The following is a 15262-nucleotide window of genomic DNA, read 5'->3' on the forward strand; positions in this document are numbered from 1 at the left end:
CTTTTGAAACTTACATCGCACACAAATGGAAAGTTTATCATTCGATCTTTAAGGGCAATCGTAGAGCGTTTTCTGAACGAATCGATGGCGTCGTCTTTCTGCGATATAACCGGTAATTTCCGATGCTTTAATAGCGAGCTCTCGAAGTTGTGACACGTTATAGTCGGTAACAGTGATTCCTCTTGCCAACAGAAATGACCTAAGCTCGGGTTTGAACATGTTTTTAACATCACTGACAATACTCGATTCCGCCATTTTCATTCGAAGCGTCCTTGGATATGTGTACCCACCGACGCGCACTCAACGGTATTAAATGTACCTCCCTTACTAGAGAGCAGGTATCTCGGAACTTGCGTATTAATCGGGCAGCCTTAACATAGCCGCGTTATCAAAATACGATTTTTAGACCATGTTTTTGTGATTTATTCACTTAGATCTGTTTCACATTTGGATATTTTACTGGAAATGGACTTTGATGGTAACCTAACAACAAAAATTTATGAAAAACGCGATAACTTTTCTATAGTCAACTTTCCTTACTTATGAAGCAATATACCTTCATCACCTGCATATGGTCTTTTCGTCTCTCAGTTAATTCGATACACAAGGGCATGATCTTCGTATGACCAGTTCCTAAGGTGAGGCAAGCTACTGACAAACAGGATTATCAACAGACTATCAACAGTCTCGTTTGAAGTCATCTTTTCGTAAGTTCCATGGTCAATACAACGACCTTGTCAGCAAATACAATCTTCCACTGAGTCGCATGCTGACTGACGTTTTTCATACTAATTGTTAGACCATAATTAATCACCTAATTATCCACGGAGTTTTCCGTTTTCCCCCGTTACGACAAAGAGCACACGGCGGCTGTGACCGGTCAGCAGAGGATGCTCTCTCCTCCTAGGCACCTGATCCTACCTCTATCTTTTTAGAGGTCCGTGTTACTCAGCTTTGAGTTTGTTTTTCGTTTTATGGATTTTTGAGATGGTTGACAGTTTGTTATTGACATTTTTTCATTAGATCCTCACAAACAGCATTCATACATTGTTCGCCGACTACACGTCAAAACAAAGCTTTAATCTTTTAAGTAGGGGGATTGTTTTTAGTTTTTGGTTGACAATCACCATGCTTTATTTTTACAAAATTTTAAAACAGAATGATAATTTTTTAAAGGGTTGATACACGTATTAATGTCTGCATTCTGCCCGAGACCAGTATATAGAGGATCGTGGTGTGAAACGACAATTGTAGAGAAATTATCGTAGACGAGAATGGTGATAACACTTGTCGGCTTTGTTTATGTTGAAAGCGGAAATGATTGCAATTCACGGAAGGGAATAATCTACGAAATTCGGAGTAAAACAAATTGTGTTATTATTATACTATGAGGTATATAATCAAACAGGAACAAGTGCCTGTTGTTGCAAAATTTTGGTTTAGTCCTTTATAATTTTATTTTTTGGTTTTAAGTAAACCTCACGGGATTAAGATGTACGCTTCATTTAAATTCCCCATTTTAGTTTGCAAAATTGGCCTTATAAAGGCCGTTTTAAAAATAATTAAAAAAGTTTCTTTTTAAGTAAACTAACTCGAATTACTTTCTAAAACTACGCTCAACCAGATAATATTTACTGAGTATTCGTCGTTGAAACGTATTCCTTGAATCCTTATTTTTATATTGTGGCCAGATGTTGAACCCTATCATTTATTGTACCAATCAATATAAGTACGTCTATAAGGTACATTGTACGATATACGGTTATTAATACAACAGGAAAACTCCAGTATTTGAACTTCACTCGGAATGGAATATTTTGCTATTGTAAAAAGTTGTTTCAAAAAATCATTTATGCATTTTAATATTCAATTCGATTAGTCCGAGATGGCCGTTACGATAATGATAATTTTCATGTTTGGTTGATTATTTATATAATTTCTAAAAGACGTGTCACTCTTTTGTCAGATATAAAGTTGGACTCCGATAAGTTACATGTTGCGTAATAAAGATGTTTAATTAACATTACTAATCCACATTTTGTTCCTTATTGATACTTCGGGTCAGGTTCAGTTATAGGAGAAAAATATTTTTTCAAAACGATTTTGACTAAATTGTTTTTCTAATACTAGTTATTAAAACAAATATGTTTTCATTACTAAAACAAATTGAATTTAATCATTCAATAAGTAAACACATCCCTTACACCTTTGATGTTGAGTATCAATTAACAAAGTGTGTAAATGGAAGGAAGATTGCATGTCTCATGAATGCATACAACTAAAAGCAAAACATGGAAAACAACTGTTACATTTATTGCAGCAATTTATGTTCACAATATATAAAGACACACTACATAGACACATTAAACGTTGTCCTAAAAATACTAGAATGCACATCGGGAATGAAAGAAAAATTAGATTTTGAAAATACATACTACTAGTGATTGCTCCATATTTATTTGAATCATACAAAAACGCTACCAATACATTACATTTTAAATCAAAATCAATCAACAGTGAAAAAATTGTATTTGAATGAAATGAATATTTGTCCTCTTAAGTGATAATGATAATAATAAAGACGTTAATAATGAACTTTCATAGTTATTTCATTCCAATTAATAATCAATATTGTCTATTAGGTGTCCTTTCATTATAATCTTTAATAATTTATTCGTATGAGTTCAGGATTATGACATAAATATGATGAATAAAATGCAGCAACGCACTTTATAACAAGTGAAAAGCTGTCAATGTGACAGCAAACCGGGTTTACTTTTAAGTGCACTGTATCCATAATCCATGTCAAACTGAATTGATAAACACTACCTACTGTATCCAGTGAAATAAAGTACATGTACCCATATGCAATATTTTGCCAAAAGTTAGTACCGTATTTTTGTCATAAATTATAAGAAATCAAAATCCTAGCAATATGCACACCTCTGATATATGTACGATTGATCTGCAAAAGAACTACTTCCTATCTTGAAAACTATAGGAGGAGTTATACAGTGAGGGTACCCTTTGGCAGCCGCCCGCCCGCCATTTTCACCAGTTAAAAATTGAACACAGGATGTGTTGTAAAAAAACAATTTTAAAATAAAAGATCATCAAACATTTGATAGAGAAATATTACATGTAAATACGTAATAGTAACCATTATATTGAACGAAATTGTACATGTATACGCGTTCATTTTTAATAAACCAGATTATAAGACTTCGAGGTGAACATATACATGTAAAGTTATTGACAGTATTGCACATACCACATGTCAATTTTATTTGCGATTTGATTATAAAAAGATCACGTGATTAATTGAACACAGAAAAAACAATATACATGTGATAGTATCAAACATATTTCTATATTTATTTATTCGTTTTATCTACTTATCATCCGGTTTTGTTAAACATAGTCTTAAATTTTAAATTACCGCCAGTTACACTGCGCAACTGGATTGAGTTGGCTGAGTAAAGTCTTTCGTTTTTCATTGGTTCTCTAATTTCATTGGTCTTTCTTATTTTCATTATCCAATAAATTTAATTCTCTATTTGATATAAGTAACCGTTTAAAGTAAGTAAAATTAGGCAGTATTTCATTTTCAACATCGTCAGTCAATCCAGCGTATATCTGCTGCATCTTGTGGTATGTTAATATTATATTTACTTATATATTTCTTTACTACAATGTTAGTGATTTGGGCATTTTATTTTAATTGCAAAGTTTATACTTTAGCGTATTTTTGCAGTTAAACTGGTCATAGTAATTTCTAAACTTGTTTGTAAGTTCAAATGTTAAATTGTTACAAAACATGTTTTTATATTATAAATGAATACTGGAGTAACGGTAGCTTATTGTCAAAGATTTCAGAAACTAAACATATTAAATGTACATGTAAAACTCTATTTTATGTCTAATGTATTATTTCTTTGTTTATAGGTCAATGCTTTATTTATCTACTTAATAAATCGACTGAAATCACCATTTGCCTTCTTTCTGCTCGGTTACATACATATGAGCCAATGCCCATTATGATACCCCCACTTTGATGTGAATACACAAAATAACCTTTTTCGACATTAAAAAGGGTATTATCATCGAATTTTTTAAAAAGATGAATACCACCACATAGCCTGCCTGAACAAAGAGTGTTACAATAACCGCCAATGATGAATAGTTGCTAAGAATACTTTGACGAACATCTGTTCCATAATTTTCGCGAAAAAGAAACGGTCTTCATTTATCGGTAAATAATTTAGCGGATTGGTACAAAAATGAATAACTCTATACGGCATACATGTACTTAACAAAGAGTGTGTTATATTTAGATTTGCAAACGGGTATTTTTGTACGAATTCTGTGTGAACTTTTTCATGGCTACACAATGGTTACCGCAAAAGCTTATCGCGTTTAATATTGAACATTTAAAACAAGGTTATCTTAATAGTTTGAAAGATTTGCCTTTTTTCAAACGTGAACATAAGTAATAAACAACAATGTTAAAAAATCACCGGAATATGAACTTGGTTGGTACGTGATAAAATCTTCTGAGGAGCCCAAAGGGCTTTACAGAAGATTTTATCACGTGACAATGGGAACGAAGATTTGTGACAGACAAACAAACAAGACTAGGGTTAAACAGTATAACTCCTTTCCTTCAAAGCCGAGGTAATATCAAACATATGCAACTCAGTCAAAAATGTCTCTAAATATTATTAGATAGCGGAGATTCACTAAATCATTCATTTACCTCTACGTGGACATCCATTCATCTTAAAAATGGCGTATTGCCTAACTCAATCCCGTGAATGTTTTCATAACGACTGATGTGGAAAAAAAATTAAAAAGAAAAAGAAAAAGAGTCAGTATACCCATATACGTTATCAAAACCACAGGAAAGTTAAGGGCATCAATACCAATATTCTATTTTCTATGTCCAGCTCAAGGTATTGAAGGTATTTGTACCTCATGATGTGTTTCATTTGTTTTCATTTATAAATACAGATTCATTTCTTCCGCCCTTGCTTCATTCGATTTTTTTGAGCCTTCAACAAAAAGAAAACATCTTATATAGTATCATATTCATATTGTGTGAATAAAAAATACAATTGGGTAAAGATTGTAAATGAACCGGTCACATTTAAAGCTGCTTGGTCCAATTTTATATAACCTTTTCTGAACGCTCTTAAGAGATATTGATGCTAAGTACATGTATGTGCATAATAAAAGATATTGCAGCAGTATTCCCGGTAAATTAAGCCATATTTCAATGAAAAAATGATCTACAGAATTTGTTAAAAAGACAAACGACACAAAAGGGAACCGCGTTGTTTCGGCTCAAATCAAAATTCGCCCGGAGGCGGCTGGGATTGTATTACGACTTTAATATCGCTTTAAATAAAAAGCATAATGATTTGGCAAGAAATTAAAACAAAAATAACCCTGTAGACATTTTGTTCACTAATAATTTTTAAGATTGCTTTGTTAACAATCGTAACATAACATGCGGGTTGAATAAATCTTTTTATAAACGTTCCCATGATGCAGTTTGGTTTGTTCTATGTGTGTCAATAAAGATTTGTCTACTTTGAATATTTTAAATTTTTAAAAAAGATTGATCCTGCTGGTGAAAATAAGCGCGAAAGTCCATAACTTTCTTAGATAATTGGTTTGTATAAAAATCATCTGATACTGAAAACTCGGACAATGCAGCTTTAAATAAGAATTACCTTTCCGAAAGTGTTTTTTACAAAATGTCTTTCTCTTCTTCCTCCGTAAATAAATCAAAACGCTTAAAAGTATTATAGCTAGTGTCACCAAAACAAAACACGTAATTGTTATCGTCACCATGTCTTCTTTTACAGGCCTAAAACAAACAATATTTCGATGAAAGAACAGCATTAAACATTTAAGGCATTGGAATATTTTGAATTATGGAGTTGTGTTCATTAACTGTTACTGTTACATTAACTGTTAATAAATTAAGGCACGTAACATCGTTTTTGAAAGAAGCACTTTATAAAAAACAAACAAACAAACAAAAGTTATCTTCCAAATATCATGAAAATCCTATAGCTAATCCGTGGTGTACACCAACATCTTCGATTCCTTCTTTTCAATTCATTTTTGTACATTCCCCCCGTTTTTGATATAGATAAATTTAAGAACAATATTTCCTGTGAGAAAAAGTGCGTAAGTTTGTGTGCATGGGGAGAGGGGAGGGTAGTCCCACCCCGATGATACGTGCCTGACATCATAATTATACATAGATAAAACTTCTTCCGTAGCTGACCCTGTAATAGCTTTGGCATCATTCTGGCAATTAACATACTGGTGAGTTGCTATTATAATACATTTTGGTTAGGTAACATCATGCATTTTTACATTTCTACATGACTTTGCGTGAAATATCAGAAAATCCTAAAGGGATTCTGATTCTGATTATTAAAGTAAGTGTTTCAACTAATCGTGAAGTCAGAGAAGACTTGGAAGAAGTTCATAGTGCACAACAGTCTTAATTTTGATTCATACAAAAAAATTAACGACATACCTATTAATGTTATGTTAAAGCTAGGGAAATAACAAAGTGTCTAGCAAACATTTTTATCGAACGATGAAAAAAGAACCCCAAAACAAACACATTCAGCCAAGGATTTACGATCTACTTTGCTGCTCTACTACGTCTACTACTATAGTCTGGCCCAAGATATTTTTGCCGCACAGTTTCTTTTGTTCTATATTTATAAATACCTCTGGGTTCATACGATGTTCATTCAATAGTATAAAAAAATCCCAAATTTTCCCTTTGAAACGCCCCCTCTACAATGTAGTTTGTCAGTTTTAAATACACGGCTATAAATAACAAGAGGCAAAATGGCCTTAACGGTCACCTGAGTAGCATTAAACCCATACACAAACTTGCCGAGGAGTTTCATCTATGCATCTAATTAATTAGGTTTCATACTGGAGTAGAAAAATTATAAATTTGTAATGACGACCACCTCCTTGCCTTAAATCTTTCAAAAAGAACTGTGAAACATATAACTTTGACGAAAAAACGAAAGACCTGGTCTACAAAATCATAAATTCAGTTTTCCTTTCAGGTGTGTCAAAACCCATACACCAGGGAACATGAAAATTAAAATTTCAGTAGAGGACTTCCTGGTAAACATAATTATAAGTCATTTTTTTTATACAGATGTGTGAGAATAGAGAAGAAAATTTTTAAACATTATGTGCATTGACACTATATTGCCATATTGCCCCCCGCCTCCCCAATGTCCTGAATCCCTGACCCAGGGGTAATGAATTTCACAATTTAGATAGAGGAGTTAGTGGACATCATAACCATGTATTCAGTTTTTTCCCACATGTGTGGGAGTAGAGAAGAAGATTTTTTTGAAGATTTACTACATTTTACTATATGGCCATGTTGGCCCCACCCTAGAGCCTGAACCCTGATCCAGGGGTCATGAATTTCACAATTTAGGTAGAGGGCTTCATGGACATCATAATCATGCTTTAGTTTTTAACAAATATATATGGGAGTAGAGAAGAAGATTTTCTAAGATTTAATACATTTTTACTATATGGCCATATTGGCCCCTCACTAGAGCCTGAACCCCTGACCCAGGGGCCATGAATTTCACAATTTTGGTGGAGGGCTTCATGGACATCATAACTATGCTTTAGTTTTTAACAATTATATATGGGAGTAGAGTAATGATTTGCTTCGTTATATTTAAGGAATAAGGAATATTTAATAATATTGAGTATTATGATGTGATGATGACCACGCCCCGACCGAAATTATCACCTCATAATATTCAAGGAATGATCACTCATGTCTCATGAAGTTTTGGGTTTTAGGGTTTAAAATTGATTCGTAATGTTGTCACAGGCAAAAACAGTTGAAAATTTAAATATCTACCAATATAAATTTTTTAAATGTAATGAACAAGTACATGTATCAAGCTTAAATAACTCGTTTATGTGTAAAAGTGCACAAAAACTACTCGCCACAACGCTCACCAGAGCAACTATAATCATAAATTATCATAAAACATTTAAATATCTTAACCACTTAGTAGAGTATATTTTGTCTAAAAAAAATTCCAAATATTTCTTCACAGATTCTTAAAATAAACAATGAGCTCCCTTTTTTGTTTTAGTTTTCGAGAATAAGTTATTAATTTTCTTTAAATGTTTTCTTTTTCCAATAAAAAAAATTCACCATCCATCCCCTCCTCTTGTAGCCCGATTCTACTTATAGGAATAATGAAGTGAACAAACTTAGTTTGATCAACAGTACCTGGTGATGCTTTCAAACAAGCTCATTTTGACTTGCCAATTGGTTTTGGAGAAGTAAAATTTTAGAACTGTTTCTCTATTCCCACGTAAACTGCCATGTAACACCCCCCCCCCCCCCCCCCCAAAAAGAAAAAAAACAAGTCATTTTAAAAATGGTGCATACAGCAAATTCCCAAGAGATCAATATATGAATCAACTTGAATGTACTCTACCTGATGTTGATTTCTCAAGTACCAGCTTTTCCGGTAAATTTGTCTTTAAGAATAATTCTTTAACGATTGCTATTAATGAACCCACTCCCATTGTACCCCGAATTTGAAGCTTCAGTATCCGAGGAAGCTTCTACAAAGTTTCACCCTAAATAGGGGTGGCCCTTCATTAAAACTTGTGGTTCCTACCACCCAATAATGATTGGTGCCAAATTTGGTCGAAATATGGCCAGTGATTTTGGAAAAGATCATAAAAATGTTAAAAGTTAACAAAAGCGACACCAGAAACAGCAGAAAACTGACGAATTTTGATAAGATAAAAGGATATTCAATATATAAATTTATACTTTTTAATCTTTCAATATATGTGTAAGTTTTGTTGGAATTCTTCTTTACTATTACAAACATTTTACAAAGTTAAAGTGTATTAAGTAAACGCACTTGTCTTCATGTGTGTTAGATGATCCGTTTGATGATAGAATTGTAGGAACAATAGTTGTGTCCAGATTACTCATAGTCTTTGGAATGTAAGCGACTGTTGTTGATTTCTTTGTCAATTCATAACACTCTGGGTCTGGAATAGTAAAACAATTAGTACTAAAACGTAGAGAAGACTCTTTGATTCGTTTGCAGATAATTTTGTCGATAAACAAGTCGACATCAATATTATCTTGGGAACTTACTATTTTATTAAAGTAAAAATTGGAAAATTTGTATTCAAGTTTCAATTTTATGAGTGAGTTATACTTACCAATCGTTATATACATAGGGATATCTTTCCCGTATAAACGTTCGTAACTCGCGGGCAAGCGTTTTAAAGAATAAGAATCAAGCGCTTTAAAGACTGAGATCACCTCTCAGACGCTTGCCCAAATCAGTTCATATAGGCGGGCAACAAAACGTTCCCAACCTACATGATAAAACACCTTCATCCCTTAAAAAATTTTCTTTTGGGTGGGAGGTGGGAAAGTTGACTGGTAAGTATAACTCACTCATAAAATTGAGACTTGAATACAAATTTTCCAATTTTATTTCGTTCGTTATACTTACCAGTCGTTATATACATATGGATAAATTAGATTCTAAAGCAATCTAACTAAATGGAGGAAAAGAAAAATTTTCTTACCTCAAAACTTTAAAGAAATTCCGATATTTCTCCCAATACCATCTAGTAGTCTTCATATATACACTATATACACAATCACGAAGAAATATGTCTTTATGCAACTCGCCGGAGATGATCTCCTCCTTTAAACACATTGTTTCTATTTACACAGAACAAAATACAATACATGTACTACGTTTGTTTCACTTATTTACAGCACATCTTAGAACTGGAACACAGTCATCTACATCCCTCAAATAAATTTTACAAAAAGTATATTCTTTACTCCAATCTGCTGCTTCTATAATTGATTTAACTGAAGCACCATCAAATAAAGCCCGTGAAGGTCCTAAGGCTCTTGTACTATGTCCTTTAACATTTGATTTTTTCTGATTTTCATAAGCCATATGAATAGTCTGAACAATCCATTTTGATATAGTCTGTGAAGATACTGGTCGATGTGGTTCAAGTAAACTCAAAAATAACTTGTTGCTGTCTTTAAGTTTTTCTCTAAAAACCTCAGTTTTTTTTTCAAATATAAATAAAGGCACCTCTTTGGATACAATAATTTATTTTCTGGAAACGCAGGAACAAATATCTTAGTTCCATAATGATAAGGTCTATCTTGTTTTGCCAGACCTTGTCTAATGAAAGTTACTCCCTTTTTCTGAACATTGACCCATTCTTCTCCAAGTTTGAGAGCTTGTAGATCATTGCATCTCCTGAAAGTAGTAATTGCTATCAAAAAAATTGTTTTGAAAGTCAAATGTTTCAAAGATGCCTTAGCAATAGGTTCAGAAGGTGCACTTTGTAACACTTGTAGAACTTTAGGCAAATCCCACTCAGGAACTAAGTTAACTTTAGGTGGTCTAGAGTTAAACACCCCTTTCAAGAGTCTAATGATATATGGATGTTGACCTACTGAAATTTTCCCCACTGGTGGTAAAACTGATGACAACATTGATCTATACCCTACAATGGTTCTATACTGAAGACCTTTAGCATAAAGATCTGTCAAAAAACAAGCTACTTGTACTAGAGATGCTGAATAGGGATCAATTTTCCTTGCACTACACCAGCTGTTAAATTGTTTGAATTTGCAAGTATAATCTTTCTGGGTGCCTGATCTCCAACTTGCTGCAAGTAAGGTTCTAGTGTCTTTAGAAAAACCCTTTTCTTTGAAGCCTCTGTCGATAGAAGCCATGCAGTTAACTGTAGTACTTCTACATTTGGATGGAAAATTTTTGTGTTTGGTTGTTGAAGTAACTGTGGGCAATTTGGAAGTTTCAATGGCACAGCTACTAAAAGTTGAAGTAGTTCTGTGTACCAAGGCCTTCTTGGCCTGAATGGAGCTATCAGAATTACCTGACAATTGAATTGTCTGATATGTTGAAGAACTTTGGGGATCAAACATATTGGGGGATATGCATAGAGAAACACCCCTTCCCAAGGAATTATCAGAGCATCTAGTGCATAGGCTTGATTTTGAGGATACCATGTACAAAATATTTGAGTTTGACGATTGTGAACTCATGCAAACATGTCTATCAATGGATGTCCCGAAATTTGAAAAATTGTCTGAACTAATTCTTTGTTCAACATCCATTCTGTTTGTCTGATCTTGACTCTGCTCAAATGATCTGCTAAAACATTCAACTTCCCAGCTATATGTACAGCCTTCAATTTGATATTTTGACTTTTTGCCCAATTCCAAAGATCCCAAGTTTGGTAACAAAGACGAGGAGATTTCGTTCCCCCTTGTTTGTTTATGTACTGAACTACTGTTGTGTTGTCGCATCTGATCAACACTGTTTTGTTTTGAATTTGTCTTTGAAAGTGTTTCAAAGTCAAAAATACTGCTTCCATCTCTAGACAGTTGATATGCCATTTCTGGTGACAACTGTCCCATGATCCTTGAACTATCTGATTGTTGAGATGACCCCCATACCCTGTTAGAGATGCAGTTAGAGATTATGAAACCTAGTGAAACCAGAAGATTCAAGCATATCTCTCGATCTTGAATTAAATTTTCTTTGCATTGGTTTACTACCAACCAATCGTCCAAATACACTACTAGGCGAATATTGCGTGTTCTCAGATAAGCAGCTACTACTGATACTATTTTGGTGAACACTCTTGGTGCCGATGTTGGACCAAAACATAGCGTTTTCCATTGGTAACACTGATTTTGTACACAAAACCTTAAACAATTTCGGTGTTTTAGAAATATTGGTATGTGTATATAAGCATCTGTTAGATCGATTGATATTTCCCAATCCATTGGTTTCACTACATTCAAAACTTTGTTCAAAGTGTCCATTTTGAAATGTTGTTTCTTGAGATACCGGTTGAGAGGTCTCAAATTTATAATGGGTCTCATTTTTCCGCATTTCTTTGGTACAAGGAAAAATGTACTGTAAAAACCTGACAGCTTCTCTTGTTGTGGTACAATTTCTATTGCATTTATGCTTAATAATTCTTCTACCTCTTTTAACAAAACATCTATTTGTGCAGTTGCAATTGGAGTTTTTTCACCCCCCATAAACATACTAGGTTTTTGGAGAAATTTTAGTTTGTACCCTTCTTTGATTACTGACAAGACCCATTCGTCCTGAGTAATTTGATTTCAAATTTCCCTGAAAAATTTTAGACGACCTCCAACGGGTATCTCGGGAAACATTGCTAGTATGTTTACCTGTTCTAGATTCAAGTCATTTACTTGTCTTCTTTGGGATTCGAAAGGAATTAATTCTGTCAACAGATGTGGCCGCTGAAGTGGCTCTAGAATTGTCATCCCTTTGTTTGTAATCATAAGATCGTCGACTGAAATTAGATCTTTGAAATGCTTGTCCTCTATTGTGGACAACTGATGTTTTTGGTCTCTTGAAAGTTCCTGAATTTTCATTTGTAGTTTCTGGAAATTTCCTCTTTTGATTTCTTTTATTCCATTCTGGAATTAAATCTTTGATAAGAGTCTTTCTGTTCTTTTCGTTCTTTGAGCTTTTCTTCTAACTTCTTACCAAAAACACCATCATTTGTCAGCGGCAGACTTATAATTTTACTATGGATGTCTTTTAAAGTGACTAAACCAGTGTCTTGAGCTGCTGCTTTCCTTCTTATCAAATGATGAAGAGCTCCAGTTCTGCCCATCTGATCTACAGCTTTTGTGGACATGGAGAAAATATCTTTGATTGACTGTACTGTATCAACGTCTTGACTAGATATAGATTTTAACAAAGTTCCAAGAGCTTGTTGCATATATGCTATGGCAATGATACCCATACGGGCAGCTATCTGTCCTTGATAAGCTAAAGTTTCAATGCTCTTTAAAGGTTGTGTAACTAAATTTCTATGTTTACCCCAACCTTTATTAGCCTTGCTTCCATGCCTTATTCCGAAGCATTGGTTCTAAAATATCACCCAAGCTTGGTACTTGAAGAAAATCTGAAGAATCTTTGTGTACAGGAAAACACTGTCTGTATTCATCTCTGTAAGCTGTTCACTTCTCTGGATCAGATGATCTACATGACTTCATCAAGATTTCTTCTTGTGCCTTGTCTAAACAAAGACCTACTTTTTCTTCCTCTGTAGAAGAAATATTTCCAAAAATGTCATTCAGAGAAGTTTTAGTTTGATTAGAATCTGTATTCTTATTCAGCGAATTCTGAAAACAATTTTTATTAGAGTCTATTCTCATCTGATTCTGATCAGACTCTAACAGAATATTTCTTTCAAAATCGTCAGAGAGAGACACTTCGTCATCTCCCAATAATTCTCGTACTTCTCTATTACTTGGGGCGAGAGATATCTGATCGTCCAAAGTAGGAACACTAACTGTCCTTTCAATACGGACGTCGCTCTCTAATGGAATAATAGGACGCATTCCCTCGGAATCGTCGTTATTTGTTTGCCTGAGTACAGGTCTCCGCGTGGCTACACCACCGGTATCCCGACACATAGGCACTGAATCGTCGTGAGCCTCATTAGACTCATCGGCATTTGTAAACACGTTGTTAGATAAAGTCTGTATACTTTCTCTAATGAAATTCATCACTGTGTCTAATTTGTCATTAAATTTATTTTCTAAAGCCTCAAACCTTTTGTCTGTTGCTTATTTTTTGGCCGAACTTTTCTTGGAAGCTCGTGCACCTCTCGTCCGAGACACCATTATGGGTTCGCTATTTTGGCATTCAGAACCCGAGTTTAATTCTTCGGGTATCTCTGACTCTTCCATGTATGCCTAACTCAGTTATATCTTACATAGAAGAGAGAGAGAAAAAAAATATCCGATAGAGAGAGAGAGATACTAAAAACGAACGTTCTTGTTGCACGCCGAAAGATGAACTGATTTGGGCAAGCGTCTGAGAGGTGATCTCAGTCTTTAAAGCGCTTGAATCTTATTCGTTAAAACGCTTGCCCGCGAGTTACGAACGTTTATGCGGGAAAGATATCCCTATGTATATAACGACTGGTAAGTATAATGAACGAAATAAAATTAATCAATGCTGTGCAAAAAAAAAATTATCGTATGCTTACATAATGATCATAAAAGATGAATAATGCTACATGTAAACGTTAATGAGTAATGATTTTATTAAAACAGTGCGACATTTAAGTCCGGACATGACAAGGTCCGGGCTTTTAGCTACCATTTCCGTTGGACATAGCTTACTTTTGTTTATATATCTTGGTGGGACATTTTACTTTGATCCTATCATGTCAGCATGAATGTACACATTGCTCTAGTTTCCTTATAATTGTCTCTCAAATATCAAAATCCCATGGGATTTTGGTGGGATTTTTCATCCCATCTCAAACCCCACCAAAATCCCATGGGAGAAAAAAATCTTTGTGGGATATAAACTCCCGTGGGATTTTTTCTCCCATCTTTGGTGTTGATAGGATAATTAATCCTATAAAAGGCTATGATAGGATTTAAAATCCAATGAATGACCATGTTGGGATATTTTATCCCAGAGGATAAAAAGTCCTCTAAATATATCATCTTGATTGATTGTATGTTGGGGTTAACTAAACACTTATGATTCAATTGTCTGATCATATAGTCTAGTAAAAGCAATATTCAAACAACCAATGTATCAATTTATTACATAATGTCATTATATCCATCTTATGAATTACACATGCTAAATTATATGTACCAACAATAACATATTCTTCTTGAAATGACTTAATAGAGCTTATAACAATAAGATTTAACAAATTCTGAGAAAATAAATACCAAAAATTACCAATTCTATTGAATATTAATGAAAATATTTCTGTTTATGTAAACCTATAAACTCTTACTTTTCACTGCTGCAAGGAGACTCATTTTTGTTTTAAATTTTGATTGATTGATATGATTTGATTTGATACTGTACATCAGGTGAACCGGCATGACCCAAGGAAGAAGAATATATATGATTTATGGGCAGGGATCTCAACTGTTTTCAAGATATTTGGGCACTTCCTGTTCAAAAGGGGGGGGGGGGGGGTCATAACCACCCTTGGGGCCCATGACCTATATACTATTTGATGTTCCTTGACACAAGGAACAAGAATTTATTTGGTTTAGGGGTGGGGATCTCAACCGTTTTCGAGATATTTGGACACTTCCTGTTCAATGGGG

General features: G+C 34.0%; 1 protein-coding gene across 1 annotated transcript in view; it reads right to left on the bottom strand.

Annotated features, from left to right (window-relative positions):
• Positions 1-2315: 2315 nt before the first annotated feature.
• The window catches only part of LOC105322294 (uncharacterized), a 31792-nt gene continuing 18845 nt past the window's right edge, over positions 2316-15262 (bottom strand). The window contains exons 5-7 of the mRNA XM_066072045.1: positions 8967-9099; positions 5736-5872; positions 2316-5051 (exon numbers count right to left, since the gene is read on the bottom strand). Coding sequence (XP_065928117.1) covers positions 4999-5051; positions 5736-5872; positions 8967-9099 — 323 coding nt within the window. The 3' untranslated portion in view covers positions 2316-4998. The remainder of the gene's footprint in view (positions 5052-5735; positions 5873-8966; positions 9100-15262) is intronic.

Source organism: Magallana gigas, chromosome 9 (assembly GCF_963853765.1).
Source record: "Magallana gigas chromosome 9, xbMagGiga1.1, whole genome shotgun sequence".
NCBI classification, from domain to species: Eukaryota; Metazoa; Mollusca; class Bivalvia; order Ostreida; family Ostreidae; genus Magallana; species Magallana gigas.